The sequence below is a fragment of the Schistocerca americana genome, chromosome 11 (genome assembly GCF_021461395.2).
Source record: "Schistocerca americana isolate TAMUIC-IGC-003095 chromosome 11, iqSchAmer2.1, whole genome shotgun sequence".
Taxonomy (NCBI): Eukaryota; Metazoa; Arthropoda; class Insecta; order Orthoptera; family Acrididae; genus Schistocerca; species Schistocerca americana.
This window is the reverse complement of record NC_060129.1, coordinates 197905960-197930365: the sequence shown is the minus strand read 5'-3', so window position 1 is coordinate 197930365 and position 24406 is coordinate 197905960. Positions and strand designations below refer to the sequence as shown.

Sequence of the window (24406 nt, the reverse complement as noted above, 5' to 3'; positions counted from 1 at the left end):
AACTGCCTCCGACAATGAGTACCGCTTCAAACTGAGCCCCAATGACCACGAAGATGTATGTGGAGACATCCAGGACAGCACTGGTATATCAACCTCACTGTTGCCCAACAACAACGATTAATGCTCCAAAGTGCCATTACTTTTCACAGCAGGACCCGTTTGGTCGCCATTTGTGGCACCCTTACAACAGAGCGGTATGTCGACGATATTCTACAGCCCATTTTCTTGCCCCAAAAGGCAAGCCATCCCAGCTAACATTTCAGCAAGATAATGCCCGTTCGCACACGGCGAGAGTTTCTCCTGCTTGCCAAACCCTACATCGGCCGGCAAGATTGCCGTATCTTTCCGCAATTGGGAACGTTCGGGGCATTAGGGGCAGGGTCCTCCTACCAGCTTCAAATTCTGACAATCTGACACAGCAATTGGAAAGAATTTGGCACGATATCGCTCAGGTCGTCCAACATTTGTGTCAATCTATACCGAGCTAAATAATTGATTACCTAAGGTCGGAGGTGGGCCAGTGCGTTATTGACTTGCTCAATTTGTGAAGCTCTTTCTCTTAAATAATCATCCAATTTTTCTGAAACTGTAATTATTTGTCTGTACATATACATAACACCTACTGATATCCATCCCTTTCGGATAATTTCTTTGTGATGTGTCCTTTTTTTGTCTTAGAGTGTATTTCAACTGAGTGACATCATAATGATAAACACTAGTGGAGTAAAGCGTGTAATGAAATATAATCAAAATGAAAAAAGTGTATACAATTTCGAAATAGTGGCAATTCCTGCACTGTCCGTGATGCATTAACTTATGTTTTAGGAGCAAACAATGAAGAATAAGAGTGGGTGTGCAAGCTGCTCATACGCCTTTGCCACAATTTATTGCTTACTTCCCTGATGTTTTCATCTCAGTTGCCACTATCCTTTTTACTGCCTTCATAATTAACACAACATTCTGTGTCAATCAGTTTCCACTCCATACCCACGTACACAGATGAATTAATTTAACACAGTTCAGCTGAAGTTTTGTCAGAATCACATCACAAAAGACATCGATACACGGCATCTCTTTAAGATTCCTACACTTTTAGTGTAGACTTGTTGACAATATGAAACAGAAGACAAACATCCTGTTTAATGCGCATTGCTACACAAAATTTAAAAATAAGAAAATATTTCACACTGTAACTCTGTGAATAGAACTGTTGTTTTATATTAAGCTCAGTATTAATGTGCTGCCAAAACAACATGGTTTTAATCTAGTTTACATCATCACATTTCAATAATGTAACTAAAAATTTTAAAGCTGCACATTACTGCTGGTAGAATAGCTGTCTTTCCCACCTTAGCAACAAAAGGTAAATATTGGTATTTTGGAGTCGGTCGGTCGGTTTGTGAGGATCGAAGGGACCAGACTACAAAGGCCATCGGTCCCTATTTCGGTGTATTTATGGCATTTATGTAGCAATTTATTTACACATATGTATTCTTTGTCTGTGACAATGCAATACCAGCTTTTTCACATGAGGATGAGCACCTTCTAACTGACAGTCAGCAACCACCAGAAGGTGGCATCCACATTGTTACAATTTCCTTTGGGCCTTATGGCAGGAACAACACAATATCTGTTCTCTGTTCATTGCAAACCAGGTCTCTATTGTAATGTAAAGGAAAGGTCAGAATTTCTCATCCCTGCAAATGATAAATATTGTGCTGATGAGTTGGCTACAGCAATTCTTTGTAAACAGAAGATGAATACAGTGTGATCCGACAAGTCTGTTAACAAAACAGTATTAGAACAGAATTTTCTTAAATTTAGTTGATAAACTATTTATGTATTTATTTTAGAAAATTAAAATTCCTTAGTACTGATGTTAAAGCGAGAGAAAAATAAATTTGCTCAAACAAAACCTTTTACGAAATTTTGCCAAACAGAAAACAAACCAATTATTGCAGAAATTAGTGGTGAATGCTTTGACTGACTAACCATAAAATAAAATATTCCCACACAACAAAAACAGTGAGTCCTCTGGCAAGGTCTCATTTGTCATAGCCGCGCGCACACACACACACACACACACACACACACACACACACACACACACACACACACACACAAAAAGTGCATGCGTGCTACACAATCAAAGCAGTCAGGTTACCTTGGGTGCAGACAGCAGGTCCGAAGCCTCGCCCTTGCCAGGTACCCAGATGGGCCCCTCGCCCCCCAGCTGTTGCAGGATGGCCATCTCCTCGTCCGTGGCCCCCATCGCGTTCTGCAGCTCCTGCAGCCCCACAGAGTCGGCCACGGGGTACGGCACCGCCGGCAATCCGACAGGAGACGCATCCGGGGGCACTTCATCCGCACCGATACCCACCGCGTCGTCCGCAGTACGGCTGCCCAGGACCTGCATCGACTGTCCGACACGAGCTACCGTCAGCGACACAGCCCTTATATAAATTTACGTGTGGAATGTGCAAGCAAAATCAAACTGACAGGAGGGGGACAGCGCTGACCGGAGTGGTATTTGGGTATCTGGAAGCAATGTGCACAAATATATCTAGAACCGCACAATAAATAAAGTCTCACATCTTACACAGTTTTGCATACATTCACATATTCACCATTACTGTGGAATATTGGGTTCATTTAACAAGATGAGGAGAGTATATTCACTTTTTGCTGCACACTTTTGCTGCAGGTTTCAAACATACTGTTTCGTAAAAACACATTTGAACCGTGGTAAAAATTGCTGTTTTGAAGAGCGCGCCGTAGCACGTAGTGTAAGCAGTCACCCTCTGTTTCTGGCGGCGGCGTCACTGTGGCAATCACAGCTTTGGTGTCTCCCTCTGGTGGGAAAGGGGAAAGGCTGCCTGTTCACATGCATTTAAGGGGCACTATGAGCTCTCCAATGGGTCAGTCTCTCGTCCCCAGCTTGCTAGTCTGTCTCTCGTCTGCATCTGTTAGGCAGTTAGTGTGTCTGTCGTTCGGAGTGCTAGTATGTCTGTCGTTCGGATCAACCTTTAAAGCCGGCAAAATGAGAATCTTTCCACTCCGCCAGTAAGAGAACTAAGTGAGTGGTCGCCCGGTCGGGGCTTAGTTCCTGCATCTGAGTCTGCGCTTTAGGCCGCCAGTCTGCTTGAGTTTGCTCAGGCAACGGTCATTGGCGGTTGGATCGATCGGTTGGTCGGTCGCGCACTGAGACACAAGATGACTTGTCCGCCTTGAGCGTCGGCGCATGTGAGGTCACCACGTGAGTCCAGTGGGCCGCGCCGTATAGTGAGGGGTAGTGACTTTGCGGTCAAAACGAGAGCAACAGGAGTCAACCCACGACATCAGTCTGGCCGGTGCGAGCTACGATGCCGTGAGACGGGAGATCGGCGCGCCTTCCTGCGTCCGTTGAAGCGGCTGGCAGCGGACGGTTCGGGACAGCGATTTGGGGGTGCTGAGCCAGGTCTTCGAGAAACCGCACTTTATTAGAAGTTAAGTGATTGGTGATATCTTGTTTGATTTACTCTTCTTAAATTCTACTTGTTTTCTTGGTGAGTTCACCAGCCGTTTTGCTTTGGGGTCGTCCCACCATTCTTCTTCGTTTGCCCACCCGCGGGAAGGAGGTTGTTTATAAATTGGGTGGTCCGTTTTTCCCTTGTGGAGTAGGGGCGGGTTAGAGGAACCTGCAGTTCGGGTAGTTCGGTAATCTTCCTATCAATCTACCGTACGTTAGTAGCTGCCTCTGCCATGTTTGTTGGATTTGCTGTGTTAACAAATTTATTGCTTGGAGTGCAACGGCCTAATACATGAAATATGTTTTGATCTTTGGAAACTTTGATATTATTGTCTATGATTTTCAGAGGAGGTATCTGTGTACTGTGGAGCATCTATTGTTTGGCCAACCTTGTAGAATTTTATATAAGATTGTTTTTCATGGGCTTTTATTCAAACGATCATTTTAGTATATAAAGTTGCCACCCTTTCAGAGTAAGACTTTTCTTAGAAGTTAAAATCAAGTTGCACCTTCAGTGGCAAGGTTAATATTTTAATTGTTAGTGTTTTGTACCATTTCCATCCCTCATACGGGGGTGCATAGTTTGTGTGCTTGTGTCAATTGTTAAAACTCTTAGTTTAAAGTTATCTGGTGTGTTGCAGATTTGCACCAGTGTAGTCTTTCAGAGGCCGTTGTGAGCAGTCGTAACTACGGCCGTGTCAAAAGGGAGCGGCAAGATTCTCTGCCCGAAAGCTCATACAGTCAAAACTTTTTTTTTTTCTGCCTCTGAATAAATTCTAACTTTGATATTTAGAGGGTGCCTTCTGATTATAATTTTAAATCTGTTTCTTTTAAAAAATGCTTCTAGGCACTATTAAAGTGAATAAAATTCCCATTTGTTAAAAGGAATTTGGTTATGATTTCATCAGTTACTCCCTAGCAACTACTTCCATGCTTACATAGTGTTATTAAATGTGTTGATGAATCACTACTAAATAAAATAAATTCTTAAGAATATTCTTTGAAAATAAATCATGGTTCAACATTATAATTAAAAAAAAAAAAAACCCTCAGTAGGACTGGCCGTCATATACTCCCTATATCTCATACCTACACAGGTCTGCAACAGTCATACAACATACATTTGCAAATATCAATGTAAACTTAGATACCGTGGGTATTAGTGAAGATCGGTGGCAGGTTGTACGGGACTTCTCGTCAGGTGAACACGGGGTTACAAAGACAAAATCGAATAGGGGTAATGCAAGAGTAGGTTTAATAATGAATAAAAACAATAGGAACGCGGTAAGCTACTACGAACAGCGTAGGGAATGCGCTGTTGTCACCGAGATACACACAAAGCCACCATCCACCGTAGAAGTACGTTTTTAAATGCCAACTAGTTCCACAGACAAAGAGATTGAAGAAGTGTGTGATGAGATGAAAGGAATTGCTCAGATAGTTAAGGGAGACAAAAATTTAATAGTCGTGGGGGACCGGAATTTGATAGCAGGAAAAGGAAGAGACGGAGAAACAGTGGGTGAATACGGACAGTGGGAAACGAATGAAAGAGGAAGCCGTCTGGTAGGATTTTGCATAGAACATACTTTAATTGTCACTAATGCTCGGTTTAAGAATAATAAAAGAAGATTACATATGTGGATGAGACCTGGAGACACCAAAAGGTATCTGACTGAATATATAATGGTTAGACAGAGATTTAGGAAGCAGGTTTTACATTGTAAGTGATTTCCAGGGGCAGATGTGGACTCTGACCACAATTTATTGCTTATGAACTGTAGATTAAAATTGAAGAAATTGGAAAAAAGGTACGAACATAAGGAGATGGTTAAACGCAAAGAACCAGAGGTTGCTGACAGCTTCAGAGGCAGCATTACGCAATGGTTGACTACAACAGGGGAAAAGGAATACAGCAGAAGACGAAGGGATAGCTTTAAGAGCTGAAATGGGGAAGGCAGCAGAGTGTGAAATAGGTAAAAAGGCAAAATCATGTAGGAATCCTTGGATAACACAAGAGATACTGAATTTAATTGATGAAAGGCGAAATTATAAAAAATGGGGTGCATGAAGCAGGCAAAAAGGAATACAAACATCTAGAAAATCTGACTGACAGTAAGAGCAAAATGGCTAAGAAGGAATAGCTACAGAACAAATTTAAGGATTTAGAAGCATATTTCACTAGGGGAAAAATAGATACAGCCTACAAGAAAAGTAAAGGGATCTTTGGAGAAAGGAGAAACAGCTGTATGACTATCAAGAGCTCAGATGGAAAACCAGTCCTAAGCTAAGAAGGGAAAACTGAAAAGTGGAAGGATATAGAGGGTCTATACAATGGAGATGGACTTGGAAACATTATTATAGAAATGGAAGTGGACGTAGATGAGATGGGATATATAATACTGTGGCCCTGGGAGTAGACAACATCCCATTAGAACTACTGATAGCCTTGGGAGAGCCAGGCCTAACAAAACTCTACCATCTGGTGAGCAAGATGTACGAGAGGGGCGAAATACCTCAGATTTCAAGAAGAATCTAATAAATCCAACTCCAAAGAAAGCAGTTGCTGTCAACTATGAAAAATACTTTACTACCAGTTTAATAAGTCACGGATGCAAAATGCTAACACGAATTCCTTACAGATGAACGGAAAAACTGGTAGAAGGTGACCTCGGGGAAGATCAGTTTGGATTTTGGAGAAATGTACGCACACGCGAGGCAATACTGACCCTACAACTTATCTTAGAAGATAGGTTAAGGAAAGGCAAACCTACATTTTGCATTTGTAGGCTTCTGACAATGTTGACTGGAACACACTTTTTGAAATTCTGGAGGTGGTAGGTATAAAATAGGGTTGTCAGAAATTTTCCCTGAAATCGCCCCGATTTCAAGACAAGTTTTAGCATTTTTTCCCTGACAAATTTTGAGATCTCAAGGGTCAGTAAAGACACAATTTGACAAAAAAATGTAAGGACCTCCATATTTCTCTCCCGTGTGAGTGAGCACCCACACCAACATCTTTTGTAATGAACTGTTTTTAGATGGAGAAAGAACGTCAAATGGTACGTGTGAGTCATTAAAACCACTGTTATTTTATTTCAATAAAATAAAAACTCTTCTGGTGACAAAATAAGCATTTCCTTGGAGTCGCAAGACAGATTTAAAATTCCTTCACCGACTTCAAAAATAACCTCAGAAAAAAAAATAGGCCTCTCAAAAGAAGTGTACAAAGCAGGGCAGAGCTGTGTACACCAACATTATAGGTGACCAGCAATAAAATATTGGTTCTACTATATTCATTATTGTCGGTTATTCGTCACCGCGTTACATCTATTATTTTATAGATATTGTGCGATTTTTCTTTCGAGAAACATATGAGTAGATAGCGTACACACCGTCAGAAACTACCACAATTTTTTCTTCTTATCGTCCATACTTTCTACTATATTCGTTATTGTCGGTTATTCGTCACCGCGTTACATCTATTATTTTATAGATATTGTGCGATTTTTCTTTCGAGAAACATATGAGTAGATAGCGTACACACCGTCAGAAACTACCACAATTTTTTCTTCTTATCGTCCATACTTTCTCAAACATAAATTATTTTCAAAGAGCAAAAATGTACTAGAATAAATGTCTATAAAACACCGCACTGTACAATGTACTTGTGGTGAGGCAGTCACAATTCCTGAAATCCGCCGCCCGTGGCCTGCCAAGGAGCACCACAACCCCAGGTTCTTGGATAAACCACAAAAATCATCCGCATTATCCCACACGCGAACAGACCCGGCCCGCAGACAGATCGGCGAGACTAGATCAGACGGGCAGTGTTTTCACATTTGTGGGAAACAGTGGGCTTCAGATCGGCAGGCCCCATCTGTTAAAGATACCGGCAGAAATGGCCTGCGATTTTGGCCCGTCGCGGAAGTCCACTCGTGTGGCCACCTATTCACGTGTCGCAAACACTGTATCCATGAAATAAGGCTGCAGTGATCAATCAGTGCAACAGATAACTTGCAGAAATACTCCGAGAATCAATGCTAATGAGGATACGTAACAACTCATTGTAAAGACGATTGCTGAGCCGTAAAAAGAACATAGAAAAGACAATCAAAGTCTCACGACTAAATTTTCAGCCATAGCCTTTGTCAGAAAATGACAGCATACACACATTCACACAGTCACAACTCGTGCACACACGACCGCCGTCTCCGGCCGCTGCGTCGACGGTCTCTGAGAATCAGATCGAAAGAAACCACTCCTCACGCCTTCCTGCCTCTCGTCGGCAGCTGCTAGGCTAGCTGTAGGAAGTGGTGGCAGCACCGACTGCAAGCTGATGGGAACGGTGGAAGGGGAGAAGCAGTAGGAATGAGAGAGTAGGGAAGTGTGCACGTAATCAGCTAATCAGCTGCACCCAGCCAGCGATGATGTACGACACCTCAGTAAACAAACCGTTCCGTCTACCGAGACAAAGATGAGACTATTCCAATGTTTTTTCCAAATTTCTCTGATATTTCCCCGATTTCCCCGACTTGTGGTAACCCCGAAAATACAGGGAGCGAAAGGCTATTTGCAACTTGTACAGATACGAGACAGTAGTAATAAGGGTCGATGGGCACGAGAGGGAAGCATTGGTCGAGAAGCGAGTGAAGCACGGTAGTAGTGTATCCCTGACATTATTCAATCTGTACAGTGAACAAGCAGGAAAGGAAACAAAAGAAAATTTTTTAGTAGGAATTAAGGTCCAGGGAATAGAAATAAAAATTCTGAGGTTTGCCGATGACACTGTAAATGTGTCAGACACAACAAAGGTCTCGGAAGAGCAACCAAATGGAATGGGCATTGTCGTGAAAGGATGACATAAGATGGACATCGACAAAAGCAAAACGACGAAAATGTAATGTGGGTGAATTAAGTCAAGTGGTGGTGAAATTGAAGTAGTAACTGAGTCCTGTTATATGGGCAGCAAAATAACTGACGATGGCTGAAGCAGAGGATATAAAATGGAGACTGGGAATGGCAAAAAAAACATTTCTGTAGAAAAAAAATATGTTAACATCGAATATCGATGTAAGTGTCAGAAAGTCTTTTTTGAAGGTATTTTTCTAGAGTGTAGTAATGCAGGGAAGTGAAACGTGGACGATAAACAGTTTAGACAAAAAGAGAGAAGTTTTTGAAATGTGTTGCTACAAAAGAATACTGAAGATTAAATGGGTAGATCACATAACTGATGTTGAGGTACTGAATAAACTGGGGAGAAAAGAAATTTGTGGCACAAGTTGACCAAAACAAGGAATAGGTTGATAGGACACATACCGAGACATCAAGGGACCACCAGTTTGGTACTGGTGGGAAATGTGGGGGGTAAAAATTGTAGAGGGAGACCAAGAGATGAATACAGTAAGCAAGTTCAGAAGCATGTAGGCTGCAGTAGCTATTCAGAGATGAGGAGGTTTGCATAGGATTGAGTAGCATGCAGAGCTACCTCAAACAAGTCTTATGACTGAAGACCATAACATCCGCAACACCGACAACAACGTAAAGATGACACATCGAATTGACGACAGGGAAAATGAAAAAGACTGTTACACACTGAACTTTCGGCCAAAGCGTTCTTCAGGAAAGAAAGGAAAAAACACGAAGAGGCAGACAAGCAGCCACACCTTGTGATGGATCTAGGAGATGTGTTATTTTCTACCAGATTCGTCGATACCAAATCTAATGAGGAAGGTCGTAAATGTTCTTTTATATTTTTGTCAGAATATTTTTTGTGAATTGTAATTTGCCTTATTTTATGCTAATTTGCTTATATGCTCGAGAGTGACAGCATATTGATTAATATTAGTAGATGTGACGAATAATGTCAAAGAGACTGGCTACAAGTGGAAGCTCGTGTCTCGTGTGAAATGTCTTTGACGCTGGAGTTGTCTTTGACCGTAGTCAGTTGGCAGCGAACACTCTGTGTGAGACGGTGGAACAATGTACAGGTACCCGTTATAAAAAAATGAGTTATTGCACTACTTTTTTATATAAAGATTGAGATGGAAGCACATTCGGGAAAATGGTATTTGAAGCACCAAAACTGAGGCAAACGCATTGAACCAGGACATTTCCGCAGCCGACGAAACGGCATTATGGAATCATACTTTCACTAGACGACTGAAACCAACACAAAAAAGTCAAATATCATCTTATACCGTATTTACTCGACTCTAAGCCGCACTTTTTATCAGTTTTTGTAATCCAAAAAACTGCCTGCAGCTTAGAATCGAGTGCAAAGTAAGCAGAAGTTCTGAAAAATGTTGGTAGGTGCCGCCACAACTAACTTCTGCCATCGAATATATGTAGCACGCTTTGCAGGCACAAAGATAAATACTGGCGCCAAAACCTCTGCGTCAGTAAATAAATTAAAAAAAAAAAAAGTGGAAGACGAGCCTTTTTTCTCCGCCCCGAGTTTTGACCACTGCATTTACATACATTATCCAACAAAGTAAATTCAAATTCCGTATTGTTCATCTTCGAATGTAGCAGCATTTCGATGTACTACGAAAATCCGACTGGCAAGACTGTTAGGGATGTTTGTCAATACGGCCAACTCTACGTCCTGAATTTTTTCCTACCTGTGAGAAGAGATGGTTGCTATGAATTGTGAATCACATGCAGTATTCTCTTCACCATAAGAATAATACGAATACAAACATTTTGCCATCTATTCTTTCGTGTTTGCCTCTAAATCCTGTCTGCCTAATAAATTACGAAACTGGAGTGAGACAACAGCAAACGCAGAAGAATATACATACCGTGTCATGTTTATATTCGTATTATTCTCATGCCTAATAGTGATACAGTCAGAAATGAAGCACGGCAATTGACTACATTTTTAAATCTAAGATGACTAATTTCTGTGCACAATGTAATGTACTAAAGAGGCGTCTGCAAAGATTTTCAAACGGAGAAAAATTTTCACTAAACTCTCGTTCAGAACATCTTTTATCATACGCAGTCTATTATTTGGTTCTTGTTGATCATTATCAAAGAAAGCAGTAGTGTAAGTAACAGCAAATAGCAGTCTCTTGCCATTGTATCGCTAATGAGACGATTACTCTCTCTTTTTTTTTTTTTATCGTAAGCGGTGGTAGTGCGCACAAAAGCAAGCCGTGCCGCGAGTGGCGACAGGTCGTAAACACTCATTATCAGAATGCGACAAACAATGCATGACACAGTACAGTAATGCATTTTCAACTTAGAGTGACGTAAACACCTATAACAAAGAGAAAGGTACTTATCAGATCAAAGAAAAATAAGCAATCAATTCAAACCAGACTAAGCACGTGAAAAAGGAAGGGTACCCGTATAAGTACAGACGGAGCACCTGACGCATAGCAATGGCTACCTGGTAAAGCTTAACTGCTTTCTTACGACTCGAACCAAACTACTGTAGCTGTATCGTCATTCATTCGACCTAAATTGTGTCTCATATTACAATGGACCAACTTTGTTCCGATTTGGAGTTGCGGCCTAAAACTTCTCTCTCCCCTCGAATTTCGAGTCTCAAATTTGAGGTGCGGCTTAGATTCGGGAAAATTTTTTTTCCTCTATTTCGAGTCTCATTTTTCAGGTGCAGCATAGATTCGAGTGGGGCTTAGATTCGAGTAAATATGGTAAACATCCACGGAAAAGTGAGTACTGTCACGAAATATGCTAAATTCGAGTATATATAAAAATAGTGAACATATTTCAACCTCACGCACTCCGGCCAGTACAGCCAGATTGCAACTGTTGTGCCGAACGAGAAGATTGATACGGAGTGAGGCGAGAAAGAGGGAGGGAGATAGCAGATTACAGTTGGAGGCAGAGAAGTCGGCACTGCCTGGCGGAGCGTGCGGGGACTAAATGGTGGCCGCACGAGACTGCCGGGTGCAGCGACAGGAGGCTGCAGGGGCGGGGAGAGGAGAACATTCCCTAGGTGTTACATGTGGCCGAGCGTGTAAAGTGTAGTGCAATTACTGTCACTGAAAAATGTTCATTATGTTTTCCACAATACTGTCTACATCAACATCCAGACAATTAATAAATATATACCATCTGCTGATAAATTGCTAGGCGGTTCAAAACTGGTAACGGAATAGTAATAAAAAAACTGAAGAATAGAACAAAAGCCAAATGGTTGCAGTAATTCCAAGAATCCTTTGAGCACGTTATGTTCAGCTGCACTGTGTTTTACAGGGCAGTACACATTGCCGTTGGCCACATTCTGGCTGTTCATTCTGGTGGACAGCTGGCTGGTACTCCCACCAACATAAAAAGATAAAAAGCCTGTGCAATAATTGCTGAAGAGCTGCAAAATGACACGGCTACTTTCACAGGTGGGCGGGTCTCTGACGGGTAGGAGAAGCTTGCGACAAGACTGGAGTACAAAATGCCGGGCGAGTGGATTGCGCAGGTCTTGCACCCGGGTCTTCCACAGAGATACAATGCCTGTGGCAAGGGTTTGGGATTGGGAGTTCATACTTCACAGATCACTGAAATACAAAAACGAAATTCTTTGGCCAGTGTCAAGCCACATCATTCACTATTAAAAACACACTGGGGTACAGGATTTCATTAAAATGTCAACAGAAGTATCAATGTATTTTCGCTACATTTCTTATTTCCTTTCATTTCCTTCAGAGATACATTACGAGTGGCTAGTTGTGAGTAATAAGTTAAGTTTCCTCAATACAGTGTTCAAATCTGATTCTTTTGCCAAAACACAGCAGAGTTTGTAATATACGTGTCACTAACATTCTGATGCAGTTGAAATTGGAGCAGAGTCGTAAAACAGAACTGATAGCAAGAGGTCTCAATAGTTTATGAAGATGCCCTTTACTGGTATAAAAATAAAGTGGAAACTTCCTCACATTCGTTTTTCCAAACCCACAGTAATTCTCATTGCAACAGCTAGTGACTGTACTGAAATATACACATCTCACTAAAAAAAATCTGTACCCGCTCAAATATCACGATATATATGGAAGTTTCGTGTATTAAACATATGACTCTTTGCGTTCTGACATTTGCCAAAATCTCTTTTTTTTTTTTCATCCTGGCTTCTTTGCTGGTGCGAGTGTTCAGGACAAGTGCTTTATTTACGACCTATTTTCTCGGGACAGGTAATAGATAGCAGTATGCTTCAAAGTTTAAAGAAAAATTCAGTATATTTGACATGCAGAAACATACGAGCTAACATGCACCAAACGCAAATTCAAAGTTTCCCAAATTCTTACTTAATCCTAAAATATCACACTAAATATTATAATTGACAAAATAGTAGGCAGTTCATTGTGAAGCTGATGAACGAAGGTATGAGACCTATGAGAATCAAATTTTTTTACCAAATTGTTTCTTTACAGTTGTTTGAGAAAGACTGCAGTTCGGGCCGACTCACGTGCCCTACTGTTCAAGGTGTCAAGCCAGCAAGCTAGCATCTGCATCCATCTGCACCGAATCTTACACCTTGTGAGAGGTTCGAGTGCACGATGTGGCTGTCACCCCACATGCTTGCCGGCAGCCAATTGCGTCACCTAGCTAACTTACGGAGAATCTTACTCTGTGTGAGATGGGATTAACTCATTAGGGGATACTCTCAATTATGAGCAAACTTCGAACAGCAGAGGAAGCCATCAGCTCCATTTCTGCACACGCACCCAGTCTTCAGTATGTTCAGGACTCCAGAAATCTATACTCGACCCACGCGCTGTGTGACTGGCGACTCACTGGCCTGTAATACCCCCTCACAACAAGCAGTTTATTTAGATGGAAAAGTTATTTGCTTAAAGCATGGTCGAGGGAAGACTACAGTAAATATGATAACAGATGTGACAACAAAATTACAACAAGCAATCAGCTGCACCTGATTTACATTGCCACAGTCAGGTTCATCTTTCATTTTACCTACACCCACCTCGCAATTGATAGGCCGATCAGGCAAATAAGTAAAAATTGTCTGTGCAAAAACAAAAAGCAAAGCCTACAATATAGCAGTAATAATGGTAGTGAAAGCATAATTTCTCCACTACAACAAAAGTTTGACTTTTCAAATTGAACCACCCATTTCCACATAGTAAACAAAACTCAGACTTGCTGAAAAAGATATGAAAGGGCCAAAATGTGCCTTGGGCACAGAACAAAGGCAAACATTTTGTTTTGGCAAAAAAGAAGTGTATCACACTCTTACCACATCTGAAGTCCCAGCATTATCCAATGAGCGGAAACACGGGAGGATCAATTCTTACATTGCATGTACAGTCTTACACATTGCACATCAAAACATGATTTTCATGTGCAGCCACAAAAGGTAAAAGGTTACCAATAGCAAAATCACAGTGTTCAAAACCCAAGATGCAACTTGTTCCTCTGCTAAATATAACCTTAAATTTTTCAAGAGAGTGTGTTTCACAGCAATAAAATGCAGCTGTTTCATAGTGTTAAGTTACTAAAATAGTCTAAAGTTGAAAACTGTTCTACGACTATCTGAAATGTTTTCATGTGAATCTAATTCTATTTTTAATCATTAGAGGTCTATTATACACAAAGTATAAGAAAAATGAAAGTGACACATTTCTCGGTGATAAGCAACAGATGGGACCGAAGTTATTTAAGTGGCCAGACTAGCCACAGCACGTTCCACTGCTCAAAGCAGTAGCAACCTAAACAGGATAGACCTGCTCACCTGGCTGAAGGAGTCCACAAACGAATAAAGGCCAGTGCTGCTCTCGCGCTCCCAGCCGGGCTGCGGCGGCCGCCCCCACGCGTCACGCCGCACCCCGTCGTCCCAGCAGCCCCGGGTCTCCATTGGCGGCCGCAGCATCGGGGTACCGTCCGACGTCCACGGAGTGCAGTCCGTGTCTGGCCACAGCCCCACCTGTGGTGGCACTGTAATGGTCGTAACACCGTAAGTCAAATACTGTCAACTAATGAGGAGAAGGCACCGGGGCCGGGGGTGGGCTCAACTTTTCCAAGTTACCTATACGGTGACACAGGTTAGGGTCCCGAGAATAACACCCTGCAGCCATTCACCCTTGTGGGGCCTCATTTGTGATCGACCAACACAAAAATGTCGGAATTTCACATGATGCTCTAGAGATATAAAAATGGTAACAATTTACACACTGGTTGCGTAATGTAATGATTAAGGTACTGACCTCACTTGCAAAAGGTTTCCGGTTTGAATCTTTTAACGTTCTTTGCATTTTTTTATTTTGAAATCTTTATTGAAATGACTTTGCTGATTATTTTTATTCAATCAATTGGTTTAAATGTAATTTTTTTCCATTCATTCGTTACACCATATAATTGTCCTATGAAATACATCATTTGCTCTCATTTTTCTTCCTATCAGTCTTTATCCACTTCGAATCCTACTTCATTAGATTTTGATTATTGTTATGTATTAACTTCAGTTTAATTGCTTCCATTTTATCATCTGACATTTTTGCCCGTATTATTGCATTCGTAACTTTTATTTCTCGTTTCACTTGAATCTCATTTTATTTATAATCTCTGCTTTAGTTTAAATCATCATCCATGCTATTTTGTCCATAGTGCAACAATAATTTGTTTTAAATGTTTGTATGCTGATTGCCATAAAAAAAGACGTACATCTTGAAACGAAAAATACATTGTTGACACCTCTGCACAGTTAATATAAATAGAATATTTCATCTGTCATCTTTTTAACTGGCGGACCAGCATTTTCAAATGCTTAAACATTATGATAGAGAAACAAAAATAATTAAATTCACAAGCACAAAGATTCCAAGTGAAAAAAGAATGATTGGAAGTAAAATGACAGCAAATAATGTATTTCATATGACGACTGACATGATGTGACAAATGAACAGAAAAAAATTACATTTAAACTGATTAACTGAATAAAAATAATCATCAAAGTCATTTCAACAAAGATTTAAAAATAAAAAAATGCAAATAACCTGAAAAGATTCAAACCGGAAACCTTTTGCAAGTGAAGTCAGTACCTTAATCATTACATTACGCAACCAGTCTGTAAATTGTTACTATACTTGAAAGTACTGAGTGTCTCACAAAATTCCAAAATTTTCTGGTAAATTCCAAATGAGGGCCCACCAGGGTGAGATTCCTTGAACCTTAACCTACATCAATGCAGGGATTTTTTCAAGAAGTTGCTCCCACCACTGGGGACCTCTCCTTGTAAGCAGCAGCAAGAGAAAACACAAAAATTCTTTACTTTCATTGATAAATTCTACAGACAGATATGTGAGGGAAGTCCAACATACACTGGCACTCATTTTCTAAAAACTCTACTTCCATCCACAGTCCACAAATTAAAATTCTGGTGGCTCCAGTATACTCCTCATCACAGATGTCACCCCTCCAAGATGTGGTGCACTTTTCAATCGCCTCTAAAGCTTTCACAGCCAGGGTTTCGTTATCAAAATGACATCCATCGAACCTTTGGCTACTGTGGATCAGTTAACTCGTCACGTTCCCTGTCTGAGTTTTCTTACAGCTCTATCGACGAGTCGACTCGGGCCTCCACATAAGGAATATCTTCTTTACATGTTCTGCCAGTAGCAGTCTTAACATATCTACATAAGCGAGTGAGAAACTACAGTCTTATGTTTTGTCAAAAAATGTAATTGATAGTTGCACAAGGTTCCCCAAGCCCCAAACACGAGTAATAAATTTTACACAGAGGCTGCCTTTCTCGTTTGCCACCTTTCAGCTGATGCGACAATACTCAACTGGTTCACAAGAGAATAGGCCGAACCGCCATTGACAAAGATGCCTCACTAATCAAATCACATCACACGATCAGCCGACTCTCGAGACAGACAGCTCTCTGAGCTGTGACCAAAAAAAGTCCCTCTGCTCTGTTCAGAACTGTTGCCTAGAACAGACACTAAACAACATAATTCCTTGACATCTGCAGCATTTTTCCCTTCTCCTTCAAGATGGGTCTGGGGCTATGAGAGATGGCCTATCTCGCCCCCCCCCCCTCCCCTCCAGCAACCCTTACCATGTAAGTCACACAAGCAAATAAACTGATACGGTTTCTTTTTCTAAACCGAGTACCATATATTAATTACGAGCCCCCACTTCTTTCAAATCCTGACTACACCACCGATCGGGTGGTAGAATATGAAAGAGACAGTAACTTTTGGCATGAGTTACCTAAAATGGACCAGAAACTACTGATGTAAAACTATCTCTGCAGATCTGTAACAATTCTAAATTCACAGAGAAGCTCCAAACTCAGAAACTAATTTTAAGGCCTAAGATAATGTTCATCTCAGTTGCAACAAATTTTAGAGTGAAGGGACGATCCGTCATAGAAAGCACTCCATAAATATTTGTCAGATAGTGCGACAGGCAGCTCCGATAACTCCTGTCCACATACGGTCCCAAACACAGACCACTTAGTGCAAGCAGACACAATGATGTAGCCCTCAACTCGCCACTTGACGAGCACATCTGCAGCAGCCAAACAGGTCATTTTAAGCATTGTGGTACAGGAAAAAGTTGCAAAGTGTGAGGTCTGGACTGTAATGCGTAAGGAGTGTCATAAAAATGCCTTTCACAGTTGAAACAGCCACTGTGACCCGACATTAGCCCGACAAAGCTTTCACGCCTAACAAGTTACTTCCTTTTCTTTCGAATGCACGATCCCTCGTCAATTAGGTCAGAGACTGTCCGTAGTAAACTTCGGCGACTGCCGTACCTCTCCGGCTAGTAGAAGTGTGCACCGTGGCGAGTCTCGCAAGTGCGCCCGGTTTTGGGGTGACTGTGTAGCGACCACTCTGTGTGACTCAGTTCCATTTCTCAGTCGTAACAACACACCCTTATTTCAGCTGCAGTGATGAAGTTTTGCCACAATTCTTCACCACCTTCAGCACAGACTTTGCAATAGTAGCACACACAAGCACGATTCTGCTTTCGCTCTGGAGTACGCAACGCCAGCATCGACTGAGATCGTGCACTAAAGGTGTGTCAATATTTGTAAATGTTCCTTTGAAACAAATGTGAACACATCCAATTGATACAGCATCTTCAGACCGTGTGCTAGTTGTCCGATGGTGGCACGTGTAGCACTCGTAATAACAGTGACCGAGAAGAGACTGTCGTCTCCGTAGGGTCTCCTCCTCGCAATCGACTAATTTCCCAGCCCCCTCGAAACACCTCCTGCCGATTAAAACAGGCTCGACAGGAGGCTCACCGAAAGCTCTGTCTCCAATTTACCGTAGGTCACAGGCGCGCTTCTGCTAGGACGAACACAAAATTTTATCGCATACTGTCACTCGTGGAACTCACGCGCGTTGAAGTGTTAAAGTTGGTAAAAAATTCACACCCACTTTCACTCACTCCAGCCACTCAACTGAGAGAGCAGGATGAATGTCACTCCAGGTATTTGCAGTGTCTAGCATGTATCACGCATATCTGGAAAGTAGCTACTGTTTTGGAAAAAGCCCAAAACATTTTTTTTTTTTCAAACAAAAATTTTATTTTTACAAGAAAGGATATGGCAGGTGCTCCAGTGTCTCCCACCTGAATTGACTAAACTTCTGTGTTACGACATTCACGAAATGGGACGTGCGTTAGCATGAAACAGCAACACCCCTCATTGCAGTTTTCCTGGATGTTTCGCGTGTCAATTGCGTGACGTAACTTTTTTAGTGTTGTGCGGTAATGTTCCCTAGTGATGGTGACATCAATTCCAATAAGCCCTGGAAATCGAGGAAAAATGTGAGCATCACCTTTCCAGCAGATCGCTGGCTCTTTCACTTCTCGGGACAAGGCAATGATGGCTGGCTGGTTGGTTGGTTGGTTGGTTGGTTGGTCAGTCGCTTAAAAAGAGGGGAGAAGGGACCAAACTACAAGGTCATCAGTCCCTATTTCCTTATAAAACAACGCCACAAGTGTGAGAATAAAACAGAAGAGACATATAACACAAAATGGAAAGAAAGGAAAAACCACAAGAACAAAGGAAGGGCAACGAACACTAAAAGGAGCAAAAGAGGACAAGAAAACCACAGAGGCGCACAAGAAACAGGTAGAAGGGATAAAAACAAGACAGCAGATGACCGTGCCTGGCCAACCACGAGAATAAAAAGGAGAAGCCAGCCACTAGACGAAACATTAAAATATCTAGTCTAAAAGCACTGGTATGGAGAACACAGAGGGGCAAAGGACATGCGCAAAAACTTAGATCAAATGATAAAACCCACCCTCACGTATAAAACATTTAACCAAATCAGCCGATAGGGTGTAGTGTGCTAAAATTAGTGATAACCAGTCCGGTAACCGAAGATGATGTCTAGGGCAGTGCAAAATAATATGGGCCACTGTCAACCGGGCACCGCAATGACACTGAGGTGGGTCTTCACAGTGCAAGAGGTAACCGTGGGTCACCCAAGCATGGCCAATGCAGAGCCGGCAGAAGACAACCGATTCCCTGCGAGAGGCCTGCACGGAAGACTTTCACACATTCGTAGTCTCCTTAATGACATGCAGTTTGTTGTGCGTACTGTTATAGCATTCCATCTCCCAAAGCCGAAAAACCCTGCGGTGTAAGACAGAACGCAGGTGAGCTTCGGATATGCCCATCTCCAGAAGTAGTTTCGGTGTAGCCCGTTCGGCCAGCCTGTCGGCAAGTTAATTTCCCGGGTTCCGGCGTGTCCCAGGATCCACACAAACACCACTAAACGACAGGACCGGTGCAGGGCACAGACGGACTCCTGGACGGACGCCACCAAAGGATGGCGAGGGTAGCACCGGTCGATAGCTCGTAGGCTGCTCAAAGAGCCAGTACACAGAAGAAACAATTCCTCGCATCACGAACGGATATACTGAAGTGCACGAGATACGGCCACCACCTCTGCAGTGAATACACTGCAGCCATCGGGCAAGGAATGCCGTTCAATACGGCCTCTGTGGACAAAGGCTAGCCAACGTTACCGTCAGTCGTCGAGCCGTAGGTGTAAACCACTTCAGAGCCCCGGAACACTTCGAGAATCGAGAAGTGACAGCGGAGAGCTGCAGGTTAACGGAGTCCTCAGGGCCACACAAAAGGTCCAGGCTAAGCTACGGCCTACAGCTACACCACAGAGGTGTACGGGAATGGACCTCGAGGAGAGGTGGTACGTGCAAGGAGTCCAGTTCGGACAGAAGCGATCGCACGTGAACTGCAATCGTCAGCCCTGAGCTGGGCCGGCTATGCGGTAGGTGAACAGCCGCCGTCGGGACAAGAAGACAGTAGTTAAGATGTTCAGGAGAGCTACGAATGTGTGCAGCATAACTGGCAAGCAACTGTGCACGTCTGATCTTCAACAGAGGGACTCCGGCATCCACCAGTACGCTCGTCACCGGACTCGTCCTAAAAGCTCCTGTCGCTAGTCGAACTCCGCGACGGTGCAATGCGTCGAGCAAATGCAATGCTGAGGGTGCCACCGAACCGTAAATAACACTCCCGTAGTCGAGGCGGGATCGAACGAGGGCCCTGTAGAGCTGCAGCAGCGTGGAGCGGTCTGAGCCCCAGTCGGTGTTGCTCGGGCAGCGGAGGGCACTGAGGTGCTGCCAACACTTCCGTTTAAATTGACGAAAGTGAGGAAACCGAGTCAAACTAGTGTCGAAAACCGGACCTAAGAATCGATACGTCTCCACTACAGTGAGTGGATCGTCATTAAGGTAAAGTGCCGGTTTCGGACGAACGGTACGACGCCGACAGAAATGCACGACACACGTCTTCACGGTGGAAAACTGGAAGCCGTGGGCTACAGCCCGTGACTGCACGTCGTGTACGGCTCCCCGTAGGCGACACTCGGCATCACCAGTACTGGAGCAGCAGTACGAAGTGCAGAATTCGTCTGCAACAGAGAAGGTGAGACGGAGGGCCCGACAGCTGCTGCTAGACCGTTAATGGCCACTGAAAATAGAGAGACACTTAATACAGAGCCCTGCAGGACTCCATTCTCCTGGATATGGATGGAACTATGGGAGGCACCAACTCGGACACGGAAAGTACGGAGTGACAGGCAGTTTTGGATAAAAATCGAGAGCGGGCCACAGAGACAACACTCTTACAATGTGGCAAGGATATGATGTCACCAGGTCGTGTCGTATGTTCCCCCCCCCCCCCCCCCCCCATCAGTCTACTGACTGGTTTGATGCAGCCCGCCACGAATTCCTTTGCTGCGCTAACCTCTTCATCTCAGAGTAGCACTTGCAACCTACGTCCTCAATTATTTGCTGGGTGTATTCCAATCTCTGTCTTCCGCTACACTTTTTGCCCTCTACAGCTCCCTCTAGTACTATGGAAGTCATTCCCTCATGTCTTAGCAGATGTCCTATAATCCTGTCCCTTCTCCTTATCAGTGTTTTCCACATATTCCTTTCCTCTCCGATTCTGCGTTGAACCTCCTCATTCCTTACCGTATCAGTCCACCTAATTTTCAACATTCGTCTATAGCACCACATCTCAAATGCTTCGGTTCTCTTCTGTTCTGCTTTATGTTAAGTCAAAAAGATGGCAACCAGGTCTCGGCATCGGGAAAAGGCTGTTCGGATGGCAGACTCGAGGGGAACAAGATTATCAGTGGTAGAGCGACCCTGGCGGAAGCCGCTCTGACACGGAGCCAGTAGGCCACGTGACTCCGGGACCCAACCCAACCGCTGACAGACCATACATTCCAGCAGCTTACAAAGAACGTTGGTCAGCCTGATGGGCCGAAAGCTATCCACATCAAGTGGTTTTCTTCCTGGTTTGAGCAACAGAATTATGGTGCCCCTCCCCCTCGCCTCCCCCCCCCCATTGCGATGGAACGAAGCCATTGCACCAGATCCGATTGAAGATGACGAGGATATGTCGCTTGTAGTCAGATGAGCTGTGGATCCGATCAGGCCCGGGAGCTGTGCTGGGGAAATGAGCAAGAGCACTGAGGAGCTCCCACTGTGTAAATGGGGTGTTACAGGAGTCACCGTGGCATGCAGTGAATGAGAGGACTTTCCCTTCCAGCCGCCGTTCGAGAGTGCAAAAGGCTGGACGGTAATTCTCCGATGCAGAGGCTCGAGCAAAATGCTCGGCAATCGCATTTGCGTTGGTAGATAACATGCCATTTATGGTAACATCGGGAACACCTGTTGCGGTCTGGTATCCGAAAATACGTTTGATCTTTGCTCAGACTTGGGAAGGTGACGTATGGCACACAATGGTCAAGACATATCTCTCCTAACACTCCCGCTTCTGTCATCTGATAAGATGGCGAATGCGGGCACGGAGTGGTTTAAAGGCTATGAGGTGCTCCAGGGAGCTTCAGCGACTTCCGATGACCACCAAGGGACTGCCTTGCCCGGGGTCACCCTAAAGAGCGAAGGATTGTGTTCCCTGGTGCAGAAACAATTGTTGTTGTCACCTGCTCAACCATCACAGCAATGTTACCATGTGAAGGAGATTCGACGGTGACAGCAGAGGTGAAAGTTTCCCAGTCCACCTTGTTTGAAGCCCATCTGGGCAGGCGTCCATGCACCTGACGCAGGGGCAATGACAGGAAGATGGGGAAGTGGTCACTGCCACACAGGTCATATTGTGCTCTCCAGTATATAGATGGGAGAAGTCCTGGGCTGCAAATTGACAAATCAATGGCCGAGTAACTACCACGAGCCACACTGAAACGTGTGGCAGCCCAGCATTTAAGAGGCAGAGGTCGAACTGAGTCAAGTTTCGACATCTCTGCCTCGGCCAGTAAGTAAGGTGCCACCCCACAAGGGGCTATGGGTGATAAAATCTCTCAAAAGTAGGAAAGGTTTGGGAGTTGATCAGCCAGTGCAGCTAATACATTCAGGGGTATTGCACCATCTGGAGGAAGATATACATTGCAGACAGTTATTTCCTGCATTATCCTTATTCTGACAGGCACAGCTTCAAGAGGGGTTTGAAGGGGCAGGGTGTCACTACAGACTGAGTTTAGGACAAACACAAACTCCACCTGACACTCGATTATAGTTGCTACAGTTCCTGTAATATCCCTTATAACCACGGAGGGCAGGGGTCCGCATTGCCGGGAACCAGGTTTCCTGGAGGGCAGTGCAGACACCAGGTGTAAAGCTCAACAGCTCAGCCAGGCAGTGGAAAAAACCGCCACAATTTCACTGGCGGATCACATCGTGGGACTGGGAAGACACGGAACATTCAATGAGGCAGTTTACGTCTCAGAGTCACCGGCGGCCACCGATTTATTGCCCGAGCAGTCCGTATCCGTCGTGTCCGAGGGTCTGGCGAGATCTAGGTCCTTAGCGGGCACCAAAATCTCCACCCCATCCTCAGCTGCAGAGCTTGCAGGTAGTGGTGGTGTGGGTGCCACCACAATTTCCTCGGTCTTAGGGGTTTTCTTTTTGGATTTCTCTCGCTGCTCCTGGGGTTTCCCTGGCTAGGAGGACTTCACTGGCTCAGTCTCCGGCACTGAGGACGAGCGTGAAGCCCTACGACCAGCTGCTTTAGGACTCTTCAGCCACTGGCGGGTGTCATCTTTTCCACTAGCAGAAACCTGGGAAGGGAGTGACCCGAGGGACCCCTTCCTGGCGAGAGATGCCGAAGAAAACTTAGGCTTCTCCGGCTCAGAAGTGGGGACGGACGTCCACGATGGTCGGGGAGGGAGGTGGTTGTTCCTGAAGTAGGTGGTGCAGGAGCAGCAAAGAGGGAAATGTAGTGTTCCGGCTCTGAGAGAAGTGATTGGGGTCGGCGGAGCTGACGGTGCCACAACTGTTGTAGTGGTGGCGTAAGACAATGTCGTAGGTACAGGATACAAGCATTCAAATTTTCTCTTAGCCTCAGTGTAGGTCAGTCGGTCCAGGGTCTTGTACTCCACGATTTTCCTTTCTTTCTGGAGAATCCTGCAATCTGGCAAGCAAGGCGAATGGTGCTCTCCGCAGTTGACACAGACAGGAGGCGGGGCACACGGAGTACTGGGATGTGACGGACGTCTGCAACCTCGACACGTGATGCTGTAAGTACAGCGGGAAGACATATGGCCAAACTGCCAGCACTTACAGCACCGCAGTGTAAGGTGCCCTTCCCCAATTGGCTTGCGCTCTTCGGGAAAATTTTGAAGCACGGAGGTCAAACCCTACAGGGGACCATCACATAAAGGCCAAAACGTGTGAAACTCTTTTTAGTTGCCTCTTATGACAGGCAGGAATACCTCGGGCCGATTCTTAACCTCAGACCCGCCGGGTGGGAAGAGGGGGGAGGGAGGGGGATGACGGTTAACACCACTGCGGCAGTCAAAGCTTTTGACCTCTGGTTCCCACAAGCAGTACAAACTTTCACTGCCTGCAACAATGCACTCAGAGAATGTGTTATCTTCAACATTGAAACACATCGGCTGCTTCAGGAAAACAGCCTTCCAGTCTGCTTTTGGTTCAGAATTTGGCGCCCGGGGTATCTGCCGGTTGCAGATCTTACAGCAGATTAACTCTGCCAGATAATGTGTTGCACACTACTGAAGCTGATGACAAGGTCCTTTCCTAGCACATAGTGGTTATGTGACTGACTGTCCTAACCACACCATCAACTGCCAGCTCGGGCCTCCCAGAACAATCGACATCTCGTGTCGAATCGTGACCGGCACGGAATTCTGCGCACCGTTCCGGCACACTGGTTTTCGACAGACCTACTGCCCCGTATAAGTTCTTCATTCTCCGACCGATGTTTCCACGTGTTTGTCCTTCGGCAGCCGAGAAAGGAATGCCAGCACACTGACCCCGTTTGAACGCATTTGGTAATAACATCACCGTCATTCACATTTCCACAAGCACGTCGGAAAGACACGAACGCCACTCTACTCACTTGCGTACGTGTCGGTGCTTATATACCGGCATCAGAGT

The 24406-nt window shown here is 44.2% G+C and overlaps 1 protein-coding gene across 1 annotated transcript in view; it reads right to left on the bottom strand.

Annotated features, from left to right (window-relative positions):
- Positions 1 to 14307, bottom strand: part of LOC124554059 — a 102168-nt gene extending 87861 nt beyond the window's left edge. Inside the window, exons 1-2 of the mRNA XM_047128100.1 lie at positions 14220 to 14307; positions 2165 to 2419 (exon numbers count right to left, since the gene is read on the bottom strand). Coding sequence (XP_046984056.1) covers positions 2165 to 2416 — 252 coding nt within the window. The 5' untranslated portion in view covers positions 2417 to 2419; positions 14220 to 14307. The remainder of the gene's footprint in view (positions 1 to 2164; positions 2420 to 14219) is intronic.
- Between the last annotated feature and the right edge of the window lie 10099 nt (positions 14308 to 24406).